Genomic DNA, 22,742 nt, shown 5'->3' on the forward strand with positions numbered 1-22,742 from the left:
TCCAGATGATCAAAAGAAATGAAAGACCTGAAATGTCTGTAATAATCTCTCATTGCTCAGGAAAACTGTGCACACTACTACAGTAATTAGAGCTGAAGAAGGAAGTGTTCTATTAACTGTGATGGATGTTTACAAAAGACAGTTTGGGTCATAATTTTACAGTTCGCTTTTGTTTTCTTACCAAATGAGTTTGCCTAACCTGGTGGTAAGATACACAGGAAGCAATTAATGTGCACCTTCTAAAAATGTAACTACACATTAGAGCTCCAGTAGCTAGAGAGACACAGCCACAACAAAAACTCAGATTGGTCAGCTTGGACTGCTGGTGCCTTATTGATGTGTTTTTCCATGAGGCTGAATTTCATGGCCTAAAGGTCTTTGAATTGTCAACACCTCATGATGGGGCCAATTTTGACTCCAGAGTACCATTACTGATGTTATATCCAGTGTTCCACAGTAACGCACGACTTTGAAATAATGTGAATTTGAAGTAATGTGTTACAATAGTATTACTTTTTTCAGCAAGAGTAAAGCGTTTCCTCTATAATTGTTGGAGAACCCCCGCCAGGTCAAGAAAATATTTTTTTAATGCCAACCCCCCCCCCAAAAAAATGCCAAATATTCATTCATTTGGAAATCAATAGCATTTGGGAGCCTCTGTGCTGTTCCAAAACGTGAGTTAACCTCTGTGTCATTGCCTGGGAAACTTTTGGTAGCATTGCTCCTTTTTTAAGGAATTCAGCAGTATGTAACATGTGTTTGTAGCGGGTGAGCAGTAAATTGTCAGTCTAGTAGTAAATGTACAGTACAGACCACAGTGTGTCAGTTAATAAATTCTGCAGCTTGTCAAGACAAGTCACGTCTGTTGTTTCTCCAAGTGCTGGAAAATTTAAGGGGGTTAGCTCCAAAGTTAGCAACAATGAAGAGAAGCAGAGAACAGAGAAATTTGTGGCTGCTGAGTCTCCTGATTTTACAATCCCGATTTTTGGGATTAGTAATTTACAGTTATTAATCTCAGATACTGGGGGTCTGCGTGCTCACCATTGGGATTAATGGAGGGTTGATATCAGTGTGGGGTGACAAATAAAAATGACAACTGAGTAATGAAATTAAAGTAAAAAATAATAGAACATGTTACTTTTGCTGCTGAGTAATAAGTAAAGTAATATAATTACTTTTTCAAAGAGTAATATGTAATTAGTAATTAATTACAATTTTCAAGCAACTTGCCTAACATTGGTCATATGGACTGTAAAGACTAAAATTGAGTATCCACAAACCGATGAATTTTGTGTATCTGTGTGTGTGTTTTTCAGATCCTGGCATGTGTGTTTGTGTCTGATTTGCAGAAGGGCTTCTGTTGGGTGATCCAACTCTTCAGTCTGGTTTGTACAGTCAAAGGATACTATGACCGTAAGTGCTTTAAAAATAATTTATAAAATGGATAATTCCGGTCCTAGATTATGATTGGCTGAGCCGAATTCGAAGCCTTTGTAAAATACTCTATAAACACACACTTGTGACCGCATTACAAACTACTGTGCCAATTAGTCAGCTATACAATTGTTTCACAATGTCAGATTTTGTAGTGGTTTACACATTTTCACCAACCACTGCTTGTAAAGCACCAGTGTACAAAAACTCCCTGATGCTGGCCTATAGGCAAGAGAAATCATGTCAGTGATGGGGCATAAATGTGAATCGTCCATAGTATCTTACTGGCGCCCAAACTACAATGAGAAGATGCTAGAGCTATATCTTTGCTTCTGGTACCGTGCAATCAAAACGCACTTGTCCAGAGTCAAACACCCCTGTACGAGCAAAGAGTGCTAATATAATTGTTCACTACTTCCAACATTTGCATAATTAAAGGCAATATCCAGACAAATGTGAAGAATCACCCCAATCTTTAAGGATGCTTGACTACCCTGATAGCATACTTTGCATTCACCTGTGTGTCACTTGGTAACCATTCTGCTAAGAAGAATTGCATTGCTTGGTGGAAGAATGATTATTGTTATCAATAAATTATTGCATTTTGTGTTGTTGTGTGTTTATTTCATGAAACTTTGCCAGGTGTATGTACTAACCATTTTATAAAAGTAATAAGGTACAAAAGGCTGTGGTTTACAGTGATTTTAGAACAGCTAAGAGGGTTTTAGGTGCTCCTTGTCATGCCTAACAACGTCCCTTAGCTGTTTTAAAATCTCTGTAAACCATGGCCTCCTGTGGCTTATTGCTTAAATAATAGTACATGAGGAACAGAATCTGTATAGTATCAAAAATAATGTAATATTACATAATGTTTTATACTGTATATGCTTAGTTTGTGAAGGACACGTGATTTGGTATTAAACAGTACAAGAAATTTAAAAAATAGAATACCCCCTTTCTAGTTTGGAACTGGATCTTTCAATATTACATGACTTTTTTATCCATAGATATGACTGCTAATATACACGCCTTTCAAGTAGCAGTATTGCACATTTCACATGATATTTTATCAGAAAGTCACACCTGACAGAAGCAGTGACAGACTGTTGCCCTTTTATCTTGGTGTGGTTCATTATGTTTTTTGTTTTGTTTTGTTTGTTTTTACCTGACAGCAAATGTAGTGAGTGACAAGACGTGTAGTCTCCCAGTAGAGGAAGCCGGGATCATCTGGGACAGTATCTGTTTTCTCTTCCTGTTGCTGCAGAGGAGGGTCTTCCTCAGTTTCTACTTCCTGCATGTTAGGGCAGAGCTGCAAGCTTCTGCCAAACAGGCCTCGAGGTAAGTCACAATGTACTGAACGAAGAAAATAGGCCCGTAGGAATGTTGTAGAGAGATAGAACCAAAACTCAATTATTTATTAATTATTAATTATTATCTCATCAAGACCTACAAATCATATGCTAGTCCACAATATGCCCATCAAAGTATGACTTTGCGCCAATTTTGGACCCCCAAGAAACGCTATCTCCTCCTAGGGCATTAATGGTATTGGCGTCAAACTTGAATACATGACTTATGACACTGCGAGACAAAAGTTGTTAAAAACTTTGTAACAACTTGAACAGTTTAGATATTATAAGCCCTGAAATAAAAAATTGGCCCTGTTGATAGAAGCAAGATGTGGCAGAAGATCCTGAATGTACAGACTAATAATTCAATACATTGTATTTGTCAATTGAAATGAAGTTGCTACGGATTTTGCCTTCCCAGTGATGCCATCTATTCCTTCCTTCCAGGGGGTTTGAGCTCTTCAGAGCCAGTATTGTGAAGAACATTAAGTTCCACCAACAAGCTGAGAGGAAATCTCTGTCACAGCTCAAGAGATCGTAAGTGTTCACAGTACAGTGCAGCAGGTGTAAAATGCAGCATGTGAAATTTGCTTTTGTGAGTAGCTTTGTAATGGTGCATCAAAGAGCAAGTAGGAATAGAAATGCTTAAAAATGGAGTGTTGTACATTGAGTTACCTTGTGGGACAGCTGTGGCTCAAGAGGTAGAGTGGGTTGTCTACTAATCAGAGGGTCGGTGGTTTGAAGGTCCTTAGGCAAGATTCTGAACCCCAAATTGCTCCTGATGACTGGACCATTGGTCTTTGACTGTGTGTGTGAATGGGTGAGTGAGCATTGGAAACATTTATAAAAAGCTTTGGATTAAAAAAAACGCTATATCACTTCTGATGAGCAAGTTGGCACCTTGCATGGCAGCCTCTGCCATCAGTGTATGAATGTGTGTGTGAACGGTTGAATGTTGGCATGTTTTGGAAAGTGCTTTGAGTGGTCGCTAGACTAGAAAAGTGCGATTTAAATCGAGCCCATTTACCAATGCGGTCCATTTACCTTTAACACTAGCTAATAACAGGTGAAAGTTACTGGACCCTGACTGATATATAGTCAGAACAATATTATTGGTAGATATTTGCTTATCATAGATACACTATATGGCCAGAGGTATATGGACACCTGAACATATGTGATAGTTGAAGATGTGATTCCAACAGGCTTTCCACTAGATGTTGGAACCTGTCTGCAGAGATTTGCTCCCACAGTCAGTTAGTGCACTGACTGGTATAAAGATGGTGGTGTCAGTTGGTCCATCTATCTGTCTAGATGTTGGTCCAGTGGGTTTCAGAGAAAATATTGTCCTGCTCTGTTCCTCATTCTTTCTTTCTTTCCTTCCACCCTGTCTGCTTTCTGCCTGTCCTTCCTTTCTTATTTCTCTCCTAAAATTATCCGAAAACTTTTAAATCCCCCAAAACTGGAGATACAAGGCTATCATGTGATAGTGAACTAAACTCTACACACTCCTCTGAGAAAGCTTCCCACCAGATGTTGTAACCTGGCAGGGATTTGCTCTCTGCATTCAGAGGCACAATACCATTAGTGAGGTGGGTCACTGATATTGGTGATACCTGGCTTACAGTCAGTGTTCTAGTTCATCCCAAAGGTTTTGGATGAGGTTGAGGTCAGCCACTCCTCTTCCACTACAGACTGGAAAAAACATTTCTTCATGGAGCATCTTGGAGAACTTGCCACAGTTGTTCTATGGATATAGGCTGTCTCAGTTGCTTCTGTCTCTTGATGTAATCCAATACTGATTCCATGATGTTGAGATTGGGGCTCTGTGGGGGCCTTGCCATACCATCATTGTCAGAATATTGTCAATATAAGAATATGGTGTTATTGCAGAATAAATTTGGGACTGATCAAACACCTTTCTGATGGTATTGCATAATTGAAAGTGCCACAAACTTACCGTATATTTAGCCCTTATTCTCCTAAAGACAAGTTTAATAATTCTGTCTATACTTTACTTTTACTAAATTTGACTTATTTTAAATATTGTTTTGTTTTATAGTGTTTAGCTGCAAACTGTTTTCTCTCAGCATATATTGTTGTCTCAACTCTCTATTGTATTGTCTCTATTGTACGTTAATGTATAAAATAATCACTGGATGTTAGTTTTTTACTCTCTGGTTCATCCTCAAACATAATATAAGATGCCAACCAAATTACATTTGTGGACTGGACAACCTAGTCTCACATTAAAATGTATAATAGCTACGTTGGTCCACAGCACAAAATGTAATAGTTTTACAGTAACGGCTCTAAAATTGTGAGATGCCGACATTTTTTTGGCCTATTATTTTCTATTGGCCTGCATCCACGTCACGTGACTATCAAATTTCTGTCTGTGAAAACATTTTTTTTAAATGGCTGACATTCCTTTTTATTCTCAGTGGAAAATGCAACATTTTAAGATAGTTTTGGCATTAAATTGCGTTTTGATAACATTTATAGCAAGAAACGTGCATTTTATTTTCATAATCTTCGTTCAGTGAATGTATATGATGTGTAGTTTGTCAGTTATTACAAAGATTTTTGCAGGCCTTTTATTGTTGCTAGGGTGGCTGCTATGGACACTGCTATCACTGACACCACGTGGTTGAATGTTGTTTGAATCATTGCTTTTGTGTTATGTAGTTATCTGAGGTGTATTTGTGTTATTTTATGTTTGATGATGTTTTTCAATAAAAAATGTAGATTTTAGAGCACCCTAGTGACAAATTGAATCTGAAATCCAGAATTTGAAGCTTTGTGTTTGGCTGACCAGAGGACCCGCCCTCACTGTCACCATGTTAAGGTTTTCTTTTAATGATATCTTTATCTTTAACTTTTCTCAACACAAAACATGTATGTGTCCAACAATATGATACGGTAATGTTATGGTCATCAGTTTTAATTATTTCCTCTTCAGTTCTAAAAAATCTTTACTTTTTCTTAACATGGATAATCTAGATACAGTGTAATTACTAGTTCGGCTGTACTAGATATTTGATATATATAGAGATAGATGTATTGATGTTCAGTAGATATATCGTTTTACCAGAAGAAATACAATTGTGGTGCTCATTTGTATCAGGCTACATGGTGCAGCTCTAGGGAATAGTAGTTTTTAAAAAATATATTAGGTTTTCCTAGGATTGGAGTTTGTAAATACTGAATTCAGAGTATACTGAGGAGTTTAAGAGGATGGTAAAACATTTGTGTAATCAGATTTTAGATATTGTTAAATTGTTAAATGGGTGAAGATTAATTTTAACCATATTTTACCCATATCTGACATGAATGAAGCTTTTTGTTTGTTTATTTTTCTTTTTCAGTGGAAATAGTGATCAAAATGAGTCACCTTCAGAGATTACAATACTGCTGTCAATCTAGGGCTACAGGCATTACTACAGGCTTGGAGGAAGGCCTGAAGTGCTTGGGTTAGGGTTAGGGTGAGGGCTGAAAAGACCAACCTGTTCTCATTCCCAGGTTGTCAAATACCAACACATGCATAGGCCACTATTAACACAACCCTGGAGATTTTTTTATCCTTATGATTGCTGGTGTTGGGATTTTATGTCAGCGTGACATAGCCCATTCAATCAGAATCTCTTTTATTAGCCAATGCAAACATACAAAGAATATGTCTTGTCGTTTGCTCCCAAAAAACGCAACACAAGTAAGGCAATAATAATAATAATAATAATAATAATAATAATAATAATAATAATATGAACAAAGTAATATTAAGATAGAATAGTAATAGTCTTGACAATATAAAACTTGAAATGAAATATTGACTTAACAAAGGAAATATGGACCAGGCTATGGACAAAGAAATGAAGTGTATATATATGTGAGAGTGACAAGTGCAGGGATGGGAAATAAATGTAAAGTCCAGTTTGATAACCCTGTTGAGTGAAGCCCACCAACGGCAGACAACCCAAAACAGTAGTCAAATGCACCAAGTCCAGCCACAACACAATGCCCTTCTGTAGCCTACTGCTATCAAAAACTGACAAAAAAAACTTTATCCCTCAGAATTGAAGGAGAAATAATAAAACTGATGGTCTTAGCATTAACCTATTGTGTTGTTGAGTTATCAAGGACACTTTTGTGTTTTTGTGTTGAGAAATGTTAAAGATATCACCGAAAGAAAACCTCAACATGGTGACAATGAGGATAATACTTCCAGGCAGTTCTCCGGTCAGCCAATTGCAAAGCTTCAAATTCTGGATTTCAAAATCATCTCATTCCTGGGGCATTCTAAAATCTGTTTTTTATTGAAAGAACATCATCAAACAGTTACATAAAATAACACAAATAACATAGCAGCTCAAATAACTAAACAATGAAAAAACAATGATTCAAACAACATGGAAATACGTGGTTTCAGCAATAAAAGCATCCATAGCAACCACCTGGTAGAAAGCCTGAAAAAGTCTCTGTAATAATTGACAAACTAAACATCATTTACATTAACACAATGCACATTTCTCACTAGAAATGTTATCAAAATGCAATTTAATGCTGAAACTTAAAATGTTGCCTTTTCCACTAGAATAAAAGCAATGTCAGCAATTTTTGTTTGTTTTTGCAGACAGAAACGTGATGTGGATGCAAGCCAAAAGAAAAGAATAGGCCAAGAAAACATAGGCATCTCACAATTTTACAGCCATTATTGTGAAACTATTACATTGTGAACTGTGGACCAATATAGCTATTACACATTTTGATGTGAGACTGGGCTGGGACTGGATCTGGCACCTGACCTAAATATATTATAGGCAAACATCCAACAGGTGTTGAATGTGTGGCGTTACATTAGCCCAAATTAATTCCATTCTTCTGTCTCCTCTCCTCCTGTCTTCTCTCTTCCTTCATGTCACCTTCTCTCAGGATGGAGAGAATTCGCTCCAAGCAGCAGAAGTACAGAGATGGACACAAAACAATTGAAAAATCCAACGAGAATCAAACTGCCGGTAGGACTCACTGGGTTACTGGAAAAATATTGGGTAAACTGTTACAGTCAGTAAACATTTCACAGGTACTTCTTTGTTGGTCCACTGACTGTGGGACAAAAAGATGATGATAAATAAGTAAGTCAGTTGGTCCATCTGTCTGTCCAGACTCTAGTCTAGCAGGAGTATTGTACTTTTATTTTTTACTTTGTAGATAGTATTTTGCATTCAACATGATAAAAGCTAACAAAATAACAGATATCAGCTTTCTTTTTTGCTTCTTTGCTTCCTTCCTCCTATTACTAATTCTGTCTTTCCTTTCATACTGTCTGTCCTTCATTTCTTATTTATTTCCTCAAATGATTTCAAAACATGAAAATCCCCAAAAGTGGAGAGACAAGAATTTCACATTACAGTAAACTAAACTGTACTAAGGAGTACCACTCATTGATAGCTTTTACTTAAAGCTTCATGAAGACTCACAACCCTGACATATTGATTTATTTTTCTTGAAACCACTTTGCAAGCTTGGAAAGTTTTTGAAAGGTGCTATACAAATAAAATTAGCATTGCTAATGTTATTGGCATTATGCCCATAAAGGTTACATTCACGTAACTAAGATTAGCAAAACCATCAGCATGTTTGTCCTTGTTTCCCAGAAACCCATACAGACCAGAAGATGTCCAGGAAGAAAAAGTGGTATCAACCATGGTTGGACCATGCAACAGGTATGACAAATACTCCAGTTAAACTTGGACTACCATGGGGACTGCCACTGTTTGGTGAAAAACAGACTGTATGAATGAAGTTGTCCTTATGATCTAATTTAAGATGATCTCTATATAGTGATTTGGAGGAGGTTGTAATGTGTTTCTTCTACTCATAGTGCTCCACTCAGGAGAGTACTACCTGTTTGAATCAGACAGTGAGGATGAAGAGGAGCTGCAGTCTGAAGAACAGAAACCTCAAAAACAGACTGCCTGTCAGGTCAGACACCCAACTGCTATAACAACAACTCACAAAATACTGAAATACTGTATATAGTCAATCAATATACTAATAACTCTATGGGGGCCTTATATTGATATATTTGTAATCATACATGCCAAGTTACAGTTTACTCACCAGCTATGTTGTAGTGTAGCAGTGGGGCAACGACATGATCAGAGACTGGTTTAGTCCAATCCCAGATCTAATGCTGCAGTAGACAGTATTGTAAAGCTTTGTCCAGGGGAGTCACATATTCACAATATCTGCTTTTAAACTGATGACTTATATTATAAACTACATATACGGTAGTTGTAGTTGTTGTATCCAAATGTTTTCTTACTGTTAACATGTAGTGCTGAAATTCTAATATACATGTGCTGATTGTGTTGCTGTATGATTCTTGTTTTTCTCTCTCTCAGTTGGCATACCAGGCGTGGGTCACCAGTGTGAAAACAGCTCTGAGAGAACGTCAGAGACGCCAGAGACAGTTGAGGAGGATTGAGAGAAAAGAGAAAGAGAGAGAAGAACAAATATCTTCACAACAGGAGTCTTATTCTGTGATAGGTTAGATATTTTCAAATCCTTTTTACTATCAGGGATGTCAGAGCAGATGCTAAGACACAGTGAGGACATAAATTGGAGGAGATGATGTGCACGTTTCCTTCAGCATGCTCACCATCTGAATTTGATGGTACAAATAGGTTAACAGTTAATATGACCAAAGTCTGTAAGGTCTCAGTCCACAAGTACAGAGGGTGGACATTTGGATTTAGCTATATGGTTTTGTCTTAATGGCAAGGCTTAGTTTAAATATGAGCTGTTAATGAGCTGACTGACACTTTTAGCATCATCTTTATGTATGTTTATTTTTTGTATTAACATATCATTAATGTGATCAGCAGGTTTAAATATCCTCCCCTTAGTGATAAGGGGGCCAGGTAAGTGAGCTTAATGAAAGGTAACAGGTAGATAAGGTAAAAATAGTGACATGTGGGCTAGGTAAGTAAGGAGAACGGAAAGTAAATTAGGTTAGTGACATTGCAGGTAACAGATTGATAAGTCTATAATTAGACCTCTAGAACAGGTAGACAGGATAGAGTAATGTTAACACCACTGCTTAGCAGGTGGGACACTAGGGTTGAATTGCAGTCAGGGAACGTGGATGGCAACCAATGGCTAGCTAAGTAAGGAGAGTTAAAGGTAAACTTATGTTAGTGGTATAGCTAGAACTTTTGAACAGTAACACACTCCCATAACATATGTAAATATGATCCTATATCAGACGAGCATTGACAAGCATGATCTTTGGTTAATGTTTTCAAGACTTCAGCTTTATTTAAACATGTTTATAACTGGAGGAGAGCGGTCTATGACTGTATCCAGAACTATGTAAAGTCACCACCAATCACTATACAAATGTCCTCTAATTGAGCAATGTGAGTTTTAATTTCATGAAACACAGTCCCATCTGAGTTAGGTGGGGCATATACATTTATAAAAGTTATTTGTTTATTCAGCAGAGACCCTATAGAAATTACATATCTCCCAAAAGCATCTGCAATGCTGGTTGACACTATAAAATTCAGATTTTTATGAAATAATGTTGCTACTCCTCTACTTTTGGTGCTATAATTACTGAAAGTAATATGACCAATCCAGTCCCTTTTTAATTTACTAACTTCAAGTTGGGAGAGATGAGTCTCTTGCAGAAATAAAACATTACAATTTTTACTTTTAGCAAAATTCATTATGTTCTTTCTTTTGATAGGATTTTTAATTTATTTAATATTCCATGTCACAAGATTAAGTTTATAAATGTTTCACATATTGTAAAACAGATCTATGGACACCACCACTAACTCTTGACCAACCCATGACACAACACGAAAAACACAGAGAGAAATAATTAAAAAGGAAAAATAACAAAATAACATACATAAGCCTCATAATAAATTAATGCATGAGGCCTGGTCCTCCACCTCTTCTCTAGCTACAATTTAAAAAAAATTATGATTATACAAAAAATAAGAAAAGGAAATAGGAAAGAGAAGTATTTGGGCATCAGACACAAAGTGAAATACTTCTGCTTTATACATACTACACCGGAGTTTACAGCATTAAAGATGATTTAACAGTATTTCACATGTATGGTTGTCATAATTACAGACCTGGAGGGGCAAAGCTATTCTACAGTACCTTTTCCTGTAGTTGGTATGAAGACTCCTGATATGAAGAGTCCAAGAATTCATGTTACCTAGATCAAGGTCCTTTAGGTGTTATTCCTGTGGTGTTAGACGTGGGACTTTGAGCATTGCATCGTCCAGCCATCCAGACTGGAGCTGTCTGCATTTTTTGGGAACCTGAATGTCCTGGATAGGAACAGCATGATGCTGCCCAGGATGAAAACTTTTAGTTTGGATGGATAGGTTACATAAGATTTCACCTGTTTTTGTTTTAGCTCTCTCCTTATAGATGTATAGGTGTGTCTGTCCTGCATCAGCTTTTGTGACTGGTCATGGTTGAAGGAAATTCTTTGCCCATGGTAAGACAATTCCTTTATACCCCAAGTGGCCTTAAGTACTTTATGTTTCATGTCCCACTGCAGATATCGGACAACGTTAGACCAAGGGGTCGCTCCCTCTGTCAGAGACCGAGTAACCAGAGAACAATGAGCTTGCACAATATTTAGACCATCAGATGCGATGCTAAATTTATCAGTAATTTTTTTTTTTGTTTGTTTTTGTTTTCAAGAAAACAATTATGTCCTTTATTTCACTCGCTTCTTTCACCCTGTAAATTCTCATGTTCAATGGGTGTGATTTATTTTCTAAATATTACACTCAATCTTCCAGTTTGGTCTGCTGTTACATCAGGGTGGTTATGGTTTGGGTTGTGATAACATCTCGGTCTTCCACCGGGTTTATTCTTTTTTCTACTTCTTCCACATGGGATGCCATGGACTTTAGCTCGAATGCCAAACTTTTTCACCTCTCTCTGTAGATCAGTATGTCTTTCCTTATTTCTCCTCGGAAGTCTTGGAATTCTTCTGTAAAACCACTGATTTGACCAGACATTTCTGTTTTTAACTCGTTCAGCATTTTCCAGATAGACTCCTCCATTGTCTGTTTCCCACGGTGTCCATCGGTTTTAGATATGTAGTTGCAGGTTTATGATACTGCTCCAGATGTCAGATTCATACCACACAGGGTAGCAAACTATCGTCAGATATAGTTTGTGGTCGTTTGATTGTGAAAATCCTATGATTATCCCCTTGATATTATAATATTTGAGGGCACTTCACAGCCACATTCCTTGTGCAGCCACTGGAAGGAGAATTAACTGTAGAATGTGTTAGTTACATAGCTAGACTTGGAGGCAGGTTACAGCTAGATAAGTTAGATGGAAGACTAGTGTTAGAATTCCATTCAGGGAGTGTGAGTGGAAACAGTTGGCTGACAGACAAGTGACAAAGACAGTGACAAGTGTATTACTGAAGTGAGGAGAATGAAAGGTAGATTAGGTTAGGGTAGCTCTCCAAGGAATTAATGTAAATCAACGTAAGGTACTCTGCAGTGATGGAAACATGATTGTGTGTGTGTGTGTGTGTGTCTGTCTGTCTGTCTGTCTGTGTGTCTGTGTGTGCATAGGTTGTGGGGACAATGACGTGTTTGAGGACTCTGTAATCCAGGAGGAGGTGGAGGAGCCAGAGGAGAAGCAATCGGGTAGGCTCACATTTTCTTTGCCTCTTCCACGTTTCACCAGGAGAAAATGCTTCCCAGCACGCTGCTGTGTCCACACATAGTGTGTTGTTGTGTATGTATCAAGTCTACAGTATGTAGTGAATGAGGGGCTTCCTCTTGTGTTTGTGGTTAGTTATTGTGATCATGGTAGTACCTAAATTTAAAACTATATAAGTGCAACAGGGCATGTAATAAGAGTCTAAACAGCTAAATAGAGTATATTCATTTAGATATAAGATAGCCAGTACAATCAGTCTTAAGACTGAGTCCATTCAGTAAGGCTCCCGAATATATTAGCTTAGGATAGCCCTATTCATTAGCCGACTGCAGGGCGGCTTACTGTATCTCCTACTCTCCCGTTTCTCTTCCTGTCTCTTGTCTGTGTGCTGCAGGTCATGGTGAGATGGTCCAGAGGATCTTGGATATCCTGCGCTTCTTATGGGCCATAGTTCTGGCGATGATAGATGGACTAACTCAGTGGCTTAATCTGCTGACTAAACAGTACAGAGAGACATCTACTGTTCTGTGCAATGAACGCTACTTCATCATACACAAGATACAGCAGGTAAACACAACATGGAGATTTTTGTTAAGCAGAAACTCAGCTTTGGAATTGAACACTCAGCACAGACACACACACTCTAACTTGGGTCGGTCTTCCTCTGAGCAGCATCATACAACAGCAGACTCCACAGATGACCAGTTATCGCAGGGCAGTGAGAATCCCACACTGGAGACCTGTTTGGATGAGACTGATGCAGAAAACTCCACCAGATACAGGTTTGTGTGGAAAAGAGTGTTGTTGTTGTTTGTTACTCAGTTTCTATGTATTTTGTATTTTTATGTGCGTTTGTGTTTTTCATTCACTCTCTCAGCTGCCTGGAAGTGGATAGCAGGAGTATAACAAGCCGTTCTACCCCCAGGCCAAAGCTAAACAGCACTGGGAACCTCTTGAGTCAGGAACCCCCACCCAGCAGCACGGAGATCATACCAGACCCATCCCAGCAACAACACAGACACTCCAGAACAGCCAGTGAGCTTCTGGGAGACAGGTAGACACACTGAACACTGAAGGCCAACAATGATCCATAGTTTACAGTGGCTACTGGTTTCATTGACCACCTCATGTTCACAAAGCACTTTGTGTCTAGCAGCAATAATACCACAATTCTTGCAAAGGGGATGTGTGGGTTATGACTGTGTTAAAGGGATACTATAATTTATCACAACTTGAGTTTTATTTTCATATTTTCTCGTCATTGGTTCTATCAGTTATTGAAAGACTGGTGATGAATACAAATTCATGAATAAATGAACTTTTCCCCTTCTCTCTCTGCAGGCAGTTCTTCTCTGAGGAGCTAGAACAGAGCAGAGAGTTCTACAACAACCAGAACCGTCTGCTGAAGCTGCTGTTTGCCATGTACAACCTGCTGGCAGCCAACTCAGAGCTAGTTTGCTATTTCATCATAGTGTTAAACAATGTGGTCAGTGCCTCTGTGATATCACTGGTCCTGCCCATAATGGTGTTCCTATGGGCTATGTTGGCTGTCCCAAGACCAACCAAGAAGTTCTGGATGACTGCTATAGTCTACACAGAGGTACAAACACTTAAAGAGACACAGATATAAACCATAAACTATTACATGTAGATGAGGGGAAAGGTGTATTACTATTCATATTGTTTACAGTTTTTCTCAGGTGCTTTGATACATTTCTCAGATCAGAATTGAAATTCCCCAAACTACTTGTTCAACTTCCACATCATCTAGTCACTTGCACATTATAAAAGCAATTTCTCATTCTTTTAAACAAATATCAAATTTGCACATTCATGCAAATGATTAGGTACAATTGTCTGCTGTTTCCTACATTATCAATTGCTTATGTCATGTTGATCAGAATATATTATACTGGTTCTCTGTGGAATAGTCTTATACCCCCACCACCATAACCAACAAAATATCTAGGCGTTAGTTCATTGTTTAAGTCATCACATGCAAAATGGTCGAACCTTTTGTCATAATCTGTCAAGTGTATTTTCTATACATTTCTACAACTTTTTTGTAAATGTGTCCTGAATTGATGAATTGAAGGTGATCTGACTTTCACTAATGAAGAGGAAGTGTTAGATCAACCAGTGATCAACCAGTTCTCTATGTGAAATAGCTCAGAGGTGCATCCCATGAACCTTCAATTGGCAAGCACATATGGACAGAGCACAGTGGAAGAACAAGGAAATGAACAGGGTCAACAGCTGGAGGGTCAACAGAAAGAAGAGGAGTAAAGCTGCGTGGTGGAAGGGTAGTGTTGGGCTGTGGCTACAAGTTTGGCTATCAGCAATAATAAATGATTATCAAAGATAATCATTAATTATTAAAATCAATAAGATTATTAATAAGAATTAATAATAACGGGCACCACCCTGGAGTCAGGGAAAAAGATAGCCGATTCAGTCTCAAAGTGTACTAATCTATCAGTTTGGAACTTTGATTAATAATTAACTTAATAACTATAAACAAAATTACCATATCAATAGCTAGTTAAGGTTGAAGGATTTTGGAGTTCTTTGCAGAGCAGAGGTTGGCAAAACTCATTCTTGTGCAATATTAAAACAGAAAGCAGGTATATCCAAAAGCATTTATTTAACAAACAGGTAAAAGAGCAAAACACACAATACGAGTCTAGCTAAGTGTACCTATATCCAAGTGTGAGTGTGTATGTGTGTGTGTGTGTATGTGTGTGGGGAAGACAATGGCAAGATGGCTTAAGTCACCTGGTGACTGAGCACATGGCATGCCAACAATTTGGCTGACAAAGGGAACTATAGAGAGAAAAGGCCAGACCAAGAACCACATGTGCTGCCTGAACCAAAGTTTGCAAAACTAGGTTTTAAACCTCTTAACGGTGTGGTTCTCTGTTTAAGGCCAATTGATGTAGGATCGAGGTGCCAGGTTAGGAAGAGGTTAGTTGCATGCAAGGCCTAGTTACTGGGTGTAACATGTGTTAAGCATGCTATCATTAACCTAGCGATGTGGCTATGCAATAACCTGACTATGAACAACAAGGACATCACGATAGTTCAATGAATAACCTTAGCCATATCAAAACATGTACAGTACATTGATTAAGTTAAACATTCTTGCTTAGCCGTGCTATGCTTCACTATGTTGCTAGGCTATGCCCAGTTGTTACCAGTCCATGAAGAAAGACATGCTTTGTGGTGCGCTGCTTCTTAGCTGGTGAATCCGTGGAAGAGGAAGGCTGAGAGGGGTTTGGCTCCAAAGCTGAAAGGATGCAGGATTTGCTGTGTAGGTCTGGTGCTCCAGTCGTGCAGGTCAGAGGGCCCAGGTCCAGTCCTTTGTGTAGAGTTAGTGGCAAGCTAACTCTTTTTCGTGGCTCCTGTACTTGTTAAACCAGCCAGCAGACTTGTGTAGTAGCTGTTGGCACTAGAAAACTTAGTTTCTGAGTCTTAGGCAGGATCTCGCGTCTTCTGCCGTAAAGAAAGAGTTCTGTGTGTGTCTGCTGTGAGCAGGCCACACAAGAGAGCAGAGAGCTGTGAGGAGAAAGAGGAGCTGAGAGCTGCTCTTTCAGCAGCTGGAGGTAAAAAAGAGTAAGGAGCTGCTTCAGCCACAGCTGGAGGAGAAAGGGAGAAAGAGAGGAGGGGACTCTCTGGTTTTGTTAACCTGGATCCATGGGTGGAGCTTCGCATCTTAGGCGTGAACATCCAGTGTCTCAGGTTTTTTGGGTCTTGAAACATGTGGTCCCCTAGTGAGTCCCAACAGTAGGGAGGCAAAACAGAAAGAGGTAGAAGAAGCCAAGGACATAGGCACGTTCCCGATGAAATAAGGGCCACAACTGTGGACTAGGGCTGCTCGATTATGGCAAAAATCATAATCACGATTATTTTGGTCAATATTAAGATCACGATTATTTAACATGATTACTCATTGACTTTGGAAACATCATGCATTTCTTGAACATTTAAAAAAAACTTGTCTTTTTAACAGTGGATTTCCTTTAACAATAACAGACTGCAGACCAGGGTTAGACGCTAGACTTTTTTTGACAGGCAAAGAAAAAGGACAAAGACACAAACGCTATGATCCAACAAATGTATTTTAGTCGGCAGAATGAACTCTTCACAAACTTTGTGAACTGAGGTACAACGAACATGTTAAGGCAAGGGGGAGTGCAATCATTTCTGGGTGCACACAAGTCTTAAAAGGGAGGGTGACATCATGGCTGTGTCGCCATGATTTCCTCTGGTTTTGGAATGTCTCTGCCAATGAGACGAAAGTTGCCAACTTAACACCTAGGTGTGAACTGAGCGGTTCATGTTGGGAGATGGAGTCCGAAACGGACTCCCTTTGCTCTACTGGGCACCCTTTTTTGTTATCAGGCTTTGTGAGTTGCATGCAGGCCTGCCTTTGTCTCATGCACATGGAGTATGAGGCCCAACACCTCTCAGGAGGCGGCCTTTAAAGAGACAGGAGCTAAAATGGCCTGTTTCAAACAAAGGCTGAACTGAGGGGCTATTATGTCCTCAGAGTGAGTGTCAGTTCGCATTTAGACAGATAGTGAACATGCATGTACAGAGGCATAAGTTAATATAACTGAGCCTTTACTGTATTTCTTCTTCTCAGGTACAGGATTTTTGAAAAACTGAAACAACACAGAAAAAGAAACCAATTAAGTATGTTAAAACTGAAGACCACATATTTTTCACTTAGTTGTATAACAAAAATTGTATTGCCTCAGTTTTTTTCCCTGCAAGCAAGTCACAGCTTCACAATTAGCACTTTAGTGTGTCGTCCCCAGAGGTAAATTTAGCTACGTTGCTACAATACTAGCTCCACAACAATAGCTTATAAGAGATATAATTCAATAGACATGTCATTTAAAGATTGAAAATGAGTTAGCTATCCAAATGTCGGGCCATGCCTGATGTCTCCTTAGGAAGTGACCTCAAAACATCTGGCAGCATCATGTGTTTCTAGAGACCAATATAACGAAAATAGACCTTTAGTGCAACTAAAATCAATACCAAAAACGGTCAGCAGGGGGACAAAATAACATAATCTTTACAGCTCTTCAACATACAGAACATAACTGGGCCAGTATGAGATAAATAAGAAGTTTTTTGAACTGAAAATCATGCAGATATATTCCAGTAGAGCCCCGGATTAAAAATATAGATCTGGAAATGTGCATAATATGCCCCCTTTAACAATCAATCAGATGACCCTGTGACAAACTCATAAACAATCCCCAACTCTACAACTCTACTGACATATGTATTCTCTTTTAGCTCTTTGTTTTGATTTTACAGGGCACATAACCTGCTCTTTTCACTCTCAATAACAGCAAGTTCTGACTGGTAGTACTGTTGTGCTGCTCTTCCTCTCTCCAGGTGATGATAGTGGTGAAATACCTTTTCCAGTTTGGATTCTTTCCCTGGAACAGTGTTTATGAGATGATGCTAAATGAAGACAAGCCTTTCTTCCCACCTCGCATCCTGGGCCTGGAGAAGACTGACAACTACATCAGATATGATCTTCTTCAGCTGCTGGCTCTGTTCTTCCATAGATCCCTGCTCATGGTAAGTTAGTATTTACAGTGCTGTTTACCCTCAACAGCCAGTAAGGAAGGGCGCATTAAAGTGTGGTACATGGTGAGAGCAGCAAGGGCATAATTGGCCACCTTCCACTTTTCAAAATAATGATAATAACTTCATTTCTATAGCACTTTTCAAAACAAAGTTGAAGTGCTTTACAGTAAAAAGTAAATAAAATCCAAAACATAAAAGATAATATAATCAAGAATAGTTACACTAAGTACACAAATTACCATTCATTACTCTTCCACAGGTGTGGTACAGGGACAGCAAAGGCCCGGTCACCCTTAGTGACAAGGCAAGATTTAGGAACCATTAATAGGGCCCTGCTAGATGAGCAGCAATAAGGCTTACATATAGTAAGTAAGTCACAGATATAGGCGGGAACCTGACGATGCAAAACAAGCAGTAAAATCTTAAAATCAACTTTAAAACTTACAGGTAACCATTAAAGGGCAGTAAGGAATGATGTGATATGATCACTTCTCTTTGAACGTGTTAAAACCCTGGTAGCAGCATTTTGTGTAAGTTGCAGTCTTTGGCTGTTTCACCTGCCTAGACCTGAATAAAGTGCAGTAGTTGCAGTAGTCAAGTCTGGAGGATACAAAAGCATGGATTACCCTTTCTAGATCTTCAGATGAGAGGAATGATCTAATCTTACTTAAATGTCTCAGCTGAACAAGCAGAACTTCACTACTTTAGGTACCTCAGAATCAAAGCATGAAAAAACAACTGTGAATCAAAAAATATACCAAGGACCTCTTTTTTAACATTGTTAGATAGGTACCCAGACTACATGAGAGACTGTTCATGATGCTACTACTAGTGCCAGAGGGAGTGATTATCATTATTTCTGATTCTATGAAGTTTACAATGATAGTGGTAGCAGATATGATATTCCTTGATTTCAGGCAGAATTATCTCTTATTGTTTTTTTAAATATTTTATCAGTTATATTTTATATTTCAATAGTTATCAGTTATCTGTGACGGACAACTAGCAGGGTCTCCCCAGTATCTGAAGTGCCACTGAACAGGACATAAAGACTAGCAGTTCCTATACTGATATTGTGAGAAAAAAAACACGAACTCACAGTTGAGTAGCTACAGCATAACAACTACACTATATAATCAATTCAAACTTAGGTACGGTTGAATAAAGTCACAAAATACAATACAGACAACAGAGAAATATCATATTTATATAAACATGTTTTAAATCAATACAGGGATAATATAGGAATGTATGTTGTCTCATACCAGCTGCATGAGGCCCAACACTGGGTTGGTACATGTGAAGACAAAACTGCATTTAATTTTTGCATTTGAGCATTTCCTCAACAGTTGATGATCCAGATAGAAAAAATTGAAATAAAGGAGCAGTATTACACTTGTATTTGCAGAGTAAAGCTTGTTAGCCCTAGTTATCGATACACAGTAAAATATGATTTATCTGATGGTAGGTAAAATTGTGCTTAAGATAAATCAATCTGTATTCCCATTCAGATACTTACTATAGCAAAACATACATTGACGTGCCTCACAAAGGTGAACTGTGTTCTTATATTTTTAAACCACATATTACACTTTTACTTGAGGGATGACTTGGTAGACCTACAGAAGGGTGACAAAGGAAAAACCAACATAAAGTGTCTTAGTAAGGTCTTGGGCCACCACGTGCTGCCAGAACAGCTTAAATGCGCCTTGGCATTGACTCGACAAGTCTCTGAAACTCTTCTGGGGGGATGAACACCATTCTTCCAAAAATAGGAAGAATAAAGGCCATAGCATATGATTAACATAATTTTCATACTCATCTAACATTCACTGACCCCTTGTGCCCTATGGATTGGGGCATTGTCATCCTGGGAGAGGCCACTCCCATAGGATTCATCATAAGATAAAGGTGATCACTTAGAACAACTTTGTATCGATTTACAGTGACCCTTCCCTCTAAGGGGGACACATGGACCCAAACCATGCTAGTAAAATGCCCCCCACAGCATAACAGAGCCAACAGATCCCCTCACTGTAGGGATCAAACATTCAGGCTTGAACTGGTTTTTCCTTTTATTTGTTACCCATCTGTATCTTCAGTAAACCCAATAAAAAGCAGGACAGAGCAGTTACCCTAAACTCTTCTGGAGTAGCATCTGAGCATCATAATAAATGTAAGTCGGTGTAATGTCCTCTGAAGTGATGGAAACATGACTCTGTGTGTGTTTGTGTGTGTGTGTGTTTGTGTACGCACAGCGTTATGGCCTGTGGGACCACGAGGGCCCTCTGGAGGAGCAAAGTTCCTCACCAGAGTGTTGTAAGGATGAAGAAAAAATGGGAGAAGGAGATGAAGATGGAAGGAAGGAGGGACGAGGAGAAGAGGTGGAGGGAAGAGTCAGCTCAACATCCACCCTGGAAAACCCGGAAATTACTGAATTGGACCAGCTTGAAAAGGTTGGCACAAATACTTGATATTAGCTGCTGTTAGTTAGTGCTTAATCAATAACTTTTTAAAGAATGTGTTCTTGGGCGTTACAAAAGTGACATTAAGTCATCAGACTTAGTTTTTAAAGATATTAGACTACTTTTCTAGTTTTTCGAAATCCACTGTTTATCAATGCAGGATAACATGGACTGTGTTGAACCAAGTACCAGCTCTGCTGCTGCTACACCACAACGCCCTGCTGCTGAACCAGCACCAGCACAGGATGGACAGGAAACTCCGCCTGGGCTGAGTGACGTGTTGGATCCTCCCAGCAGGCAGAGGGAGGATAAGATAGAGGGAGACAATGCACAGGTCAAAGAGGAAATCCCAAAGAAAAGCAGCAGCATCCGCTTCCGCAAGAAGCCTAAACAACCCAAAGAACAGCGAGGCAAAGGTTTGTGGCTTCATTAGACTGTGGACTGTGATGGTAGAGGTGATTTATAACTCATAACATTAATACTGGCTGTATTCCATGAGGGAGTAACTTAACACCACGCTGAAAAGCAGTTTCTCTATTTGAGAGTTAAAGCTTGTTTCATCTCTGACCTATAACAACATCTAGCAGTGTCCTGGATACAGTTCTACATCACTGCACTGATTCTGCTCTAAAGGCCTCTTGTTGGATTGTCTAACAGAGTCTGAGACCTCCTTTCTGATGTTAGAATTGACTTGGGGAATTGGGCCTGTATCCAGCAACTTATGAAACTTGGACAATCACTCCCATTTTATGCAGTGATTGGCCAGGTGTGTGAAAATATCATTAGTGGCATGTTTTTAACTCCTCTCTTTCAAGCTGTCTCTTTTGTTTTTCATTCTATTACTTCTTTCACTTTGCGTGGCAACTTTGGCCCTCTCTATGATGACGTGTGGTGCATGTGAACAGCTTTGCCTTTAGATGTGTCTGGACAACACTTTATACAAACTAGTTAGTTTGAAACATACTCTTTAAATCCTCACAAATAATGTCACTCACAGTGTTCAAATCCACAATCTCTCTGTCACTGCCTAGGATTCTTACTGTTATAACTGTAGTGAAGTGTCAGTAACAATACACCACATACTGTATGTAATAGGCTATTGTCTGCATTTCAAAATGAAACCCATAAAGCAGCTTGCTTGTGGAAATATTTGAAATTTCCAACTTAGCAAGTTGATGAAAAATGCTTTGCACTATTAGTTTTGGCCCCTGTAAGGCAAAATGTCTCTAGTAGTCTCTTTAGTTAACTGAAGGCAAATTTTTTGTAGGACATAAGGTGGCAGCCCATTAATTGGGACATCAGAATCAGAATCAGATACAGGTTTATTGCCAAGTAGGTTTACACATACAATGAAATTCCCTTGGTGTTGTGGTGTGTAAGAATCAAAAAGTAGAAGGTAAGAGAAAACACAAGTATCTACACAAAATATGAGAAACATACAAGTATCACAAAAGATAGGTGATATAACTATATAAATAAAATGTACAATTAAAATGTGAAATATCATCAATGTAGTAAAAAAAAAAAATACAAATATAAAGAGAAAAGAGCTATATAGCTAATATCTTCCATTACATCACACACATGATCTGGGTGTACACTAGGGCTGTCAAAAATGAGCACATTTTTTTCAATTAATTTTATGGATTAACATCAGACAAGCAAGACAACAGCTGCCTATTGTGACCAGAGGGGTGTTCCATCAAGCTGGTTAAAGGGAAAATCTGGCTTGTTTCGATAAGTCTTGTTAATTTAAGTGAGCGTTCTGTTCCATCACTGCTGCTTATATGATTCCCCGCTCATTAACTGTGGTAACTTATTCAGCAGAACTAGCCTGCTCCATGGCAGGCTAACTGTCCTGCTTAATTTAGCTGTGTGTCAAAAGAATGTCCGACAGACGGAAGCAGACTCCCAAAAGACGGTTCCATCAAGTGTCTTCACACTCGCACCACTTTTGTCATGTGCGTGTTCAAAAATATAAAATGGAAGAACTGTGAGGGACTTTTACAGACATATTTAAGGAATAAGTGTGCCAACATTGTTTTGAAGTTATTTATTTATTCATTCATTCGCTCCTTTTGTTCAAGCTGTGAAGACAAAAGGAAAATTAAATAAAGTCCAAACCATGACCTTCTGCTGTGTTTAAATGTATACAGTGGTA

General features: G+C 38.7%; 1 protein-coding gene across 4 annotated transcripts in view; it reads left to right on the forward strand.

Moving 5' to 3' along the window:
* piezo1 (piezo-type mechanosensitive ion channel component 1) overlaps nt 1-22,742 on the forward strand; it is a 172,031-nt gene that overhangs the window by 115,950 nt on the left and 33,339 nt on the right. For all 4 annotated transcript variants that reach the window (XM_042433271.1, XM_042433272.1, XM_042433273.1 and 1 more), the window contains 15 exons: nt 1,317-1,413; nt 2,607-2,772; nt 3,231-3,320; nt 7,716-7,798; nt 8,438-8,506; nt 8,665-8,765; nt 9,188-9,332; nt 12,416-12,490; nt 12,901-13,073; nt 13,179-13,288; nt 13,384-13,560; nt 13,848-14,106; nt 17,919-18,107; nt 20,375-20,572; nt 20,742-20,997. In XM_042433271.1, coding sequence (XP_042289205.1) covers nt 1,317-1,413; nt 2,607-2,772; nt 3,231-3,320; nt 7,716-7,798; nt 8,438-8,506; nt 8,665-8,765; nt 9,188-9,332; nt 12,416-12,490; nt 12,901-13,073; nt 13,179-13,288; nt 13,384-13,560; nt 13,848-14,106; nt 17,919-18,107; nt 20,375-20,572; nt 20,742-20,997 — 2,188 coding nt within the window. The remainder of the gene's footprint in view (nt 1-1,316; nt 1,414-2,606; nt 2,773-3,230; nt 3,321-7,715; nt 7,799-8,437; nt 8,507-8,664; nt 8,766-9,187; nt 9,333-12,415; nt 12,491-12,900; nt 13,074-13,178; nt 13,289-13,383; nt 13,561-13,847; nt 14,107-17,918; nt 18,108-20,374; nt 20,573-20,741; nt 20,998-22,742) is intronic.

Source organism: Thunnus maccoyii, chromosome 14, assembly GCF_910596095.1.
Source record: "Thunnus maccoyii chromosome 14, fThuMac1.1, whole genome shotgun sequence".
NCBI lineage: Eukaryota > Metazoa > Chordata > Actinopteri > Scombriformes > Scombridae > Thunnus > Thunnus maccoyii.